The sequence below is a fragment of the Monocercomonoides exilis genome (assembly GCF_001643675.1).
Source record: "Monocercomonoides exilis strain PA203 chromosome Unknown scaffold35-1074681, whole genome shotgun sequence".
Taxonomy (NCBI): domain Eukaryota; phylum Preaxostyla; order Oxymonadida; family Polymastigidae; genus Monocercomonoides; species Monocercomonoides exilis.
The window spans coordinates 1,043,287-1,046,017 of NW_027150580.1; the positions used below are offsets into that span (position 1 = coordinate 1,043,287).

General features: G+C 29.8%; 1 protein-coding gene across 1 annotated transcript; it reads left to right on the forward strand.

The window, feature by feature from the left end:
* Positions 1–2,127: 2,127 nt before the first annotated feature.
* Positions 2,128–2,472, forward strand: MONOS_9944 (uncharacterized protein; the record flags this gene model as incomplete). The annotated part of the gene is made up of 1 exon (XM_067880488.1): positions 2,128–2,472. The coding sequence occupies one exon, from the start codon at positions 2,128–2,130 to the stop codon at positions 2,470–2,472; it is 345 nt and encodes a 114-aa protein (XP_067724031.1).
* Between the last annotated feature and the right edge of the window lie 259 nt (positions 2,473–2,731).

Sequence of the window (2,731 nt, forward strand, 5' to 3'; positions counted from 1 at the left end):
GATGAAATATTCATCATGATAAATATCACATGTGATAACGACTAAACGTGAAAATGGTCAATGGAGTATTTGTATATGTTTCATCCAATTTTTTTTTAAATGTGAACAATCATGAATGTTGAGAAAAATGATCACAGGAAAAGATGAAAGTGATGCAAATGTTCAAAACGCATTTCATTATTATCAGAAACAGCATTCTGCTAAAGACATTTATGAAATTGGATCATAATCATTATTCTATTATTTTTTTATATTGGTATTCAAATTTATCAAGCAAGTTAATGAACAAATGAAGACAGGATACCTGTTGGTTTTTTAAATTTTATTGCTTGTGCAAGTTTTTCTTCGTATTCTGAGACATATTCACAGAAGCTTGGAGGTGAAGAGATAATTAAGGAAATTGATGAAGCCATTTTTTTTTTGGAAAAGGAAATATCACAAGGAAAAAAAAACCTCAAATTTGGATATTTGGCAAGAATAAAAGAAATGTTGAAGGAAAGAAAATAAAATGCTTTCCGCTTCGAGTGCCAAATGGAAATAAAAGTACATTAATTCCGATCATCCAGGCTTATGTGATTAAGGGAATAATGATCTCCATTGGTGAATGGAAAGCCTGTCAGTGTTTTGAGAAGTTGCGAAATAAGCATTTGACAGTATGTCACAAATACAACTTTCGTGATCCTCTCTCTGGAATTTGCACATGTTTGATAGATGGAACTTGGAGCTTGCTCAGGAAAAGTTTCCCTAAAACTGGAGTCAAAACAAGATTTATTGATGATTTTTAAATGGTTTTTTTTGGAAAAAGAGATGAAAATTTGACAATGAATAAATTTCTTTCTCATATCTTTCAATACAAACCAACAAATGAAAAAAATGAAGAAGAATCAGAAAGTGAAACCGAGGAAGATATCACAATGGACAAAGATGATGATGAAAAAAGTGATCATAAAGAAACAAGTGATGATGATGTTCCAGTCATTGAATTTGAAGATAACATGGATGATGATATCGATCCTTTTGGAGCTGGAGATGGAGGTGGTGCATCATCGTTTGAGGAAGATAAACAATTTTGTTTTTTATTATTTTCATTATCTATTTTCGAAAAGAAATAGTAAGTTTTTTATATAATTTACTAAAATCCAATTTGAAAATTTGTTCTTTTTAATCGTCTATCTATTTTTTTAAAATCATAAAAATATTTTTAATGTAAATTTTTTTTTGAAAAAAATGTGTTTTTATGAAAACAAAAGATTGCTCAATTTTTAGTAGCTGAATATTTTTATATATCACATTATTAACTATTCTGCAAAAAAATCTTATAAAGAACAAAATTTGAGCGACTACTGCAAGTTATCATTTTCCAAAATTACGTATCTGTATTGAAAAGTTATTTCAAGTGTATTGAATTGATAATTAAAAAAGACAAAATAGGAAGCAAAATGTTAACAAAAGAAAATTGACAACTTGATTAATGAACTATCAGGCTAAGAAGATTTTGATAATGAAAGGAATTGTTGAGAAAGTATATCAGATGACACAGAAAATGAAGACGATTCCAGTTCCCTTTCTCAACAATATTATTTTTCCGTTGTAATTATGAAAAATGAAAAAAACAAACGTTCAAAATCTTTTAAAGTCAAATCTTCAAAGCAAGAAAAGATGAAGAGAAAAACTGTATTGAAATAAGGAAAATATTTGCAATTGATTAAAAAAAGATATTAATTGATGTAAGAAAAACCGAAAACAATAAATGATATTGCATCAATGGATGATGTGTTTTGAGTGAATGTTGATAAAAATAAATTATATGGGAAAGTGGAGACAGAAGAATATCGTCCGATTCATCAAACAGCATATCCAAGTGTCACTCCATCTCTCAACACAACAAGATATATCTACGATTCACCAACAACATTGTCAACAGCATTAAGAACAAATAGCAGAGAATCTATTCTTCCTTACATTAACATGGGAGTTCCTTTCAAAAAAGAGTCTGAAAGGTCTCATAATTGAGTTTACAAAATGTTTTCTCAATTTTGCAACTCAATGCGTAACAATGCTTGGCCATTGGAGGTGAAACCTGCTTATGGTTTTCAAAAGTTTCTTGGAATTGTATTAAGATATTCCATGGAAACAATTAATGGATCTGTTATTCCAGCTTTTTATAAAATGTCAGAATACAAAACAAATGATATTGTGGATGACAATGTGAGGCATATTGTTAGAAGAGCTAAAATGGAAATTTATAATGCTTTAGATGAAATGTTTGAAAAAGAAAACAACGAATCAAATAAATATGGAGGTGTTCTTAATAGATCTCACAAAAAGGATGCATTAATTGTTGGAGATTTAGAGATTATTCTTGGATCAATGCCTGACTGGGTGGTGGAAAAACCAAGAGAGGCTTCACCATTTATCTTTGCTCTATCAACAGGATTAAGAGCTCATGCTTGTTCATTTGTGACGTTATAAGATATTTTGAGAGTATTCGTAAAGGAAGGATTGTCATTCGTGAAAATAACGTTCAATTTGTTTTTTGGAAAAGGGACAAGAGGTAATGATCATTGCGTTACGTTTGAGGGTGATTTGTGCTTTAAATATGATTTGAACTATGCTTGGTGGTTTGATGAGAATTTGGTTCAAGAGTTTGGAATATCACTAACACAATTTGATGATTGGAATGTTGGAGAGTTGAGAAACGAAGTGTTTGGGGGTTAAGAAAAGAATCAAT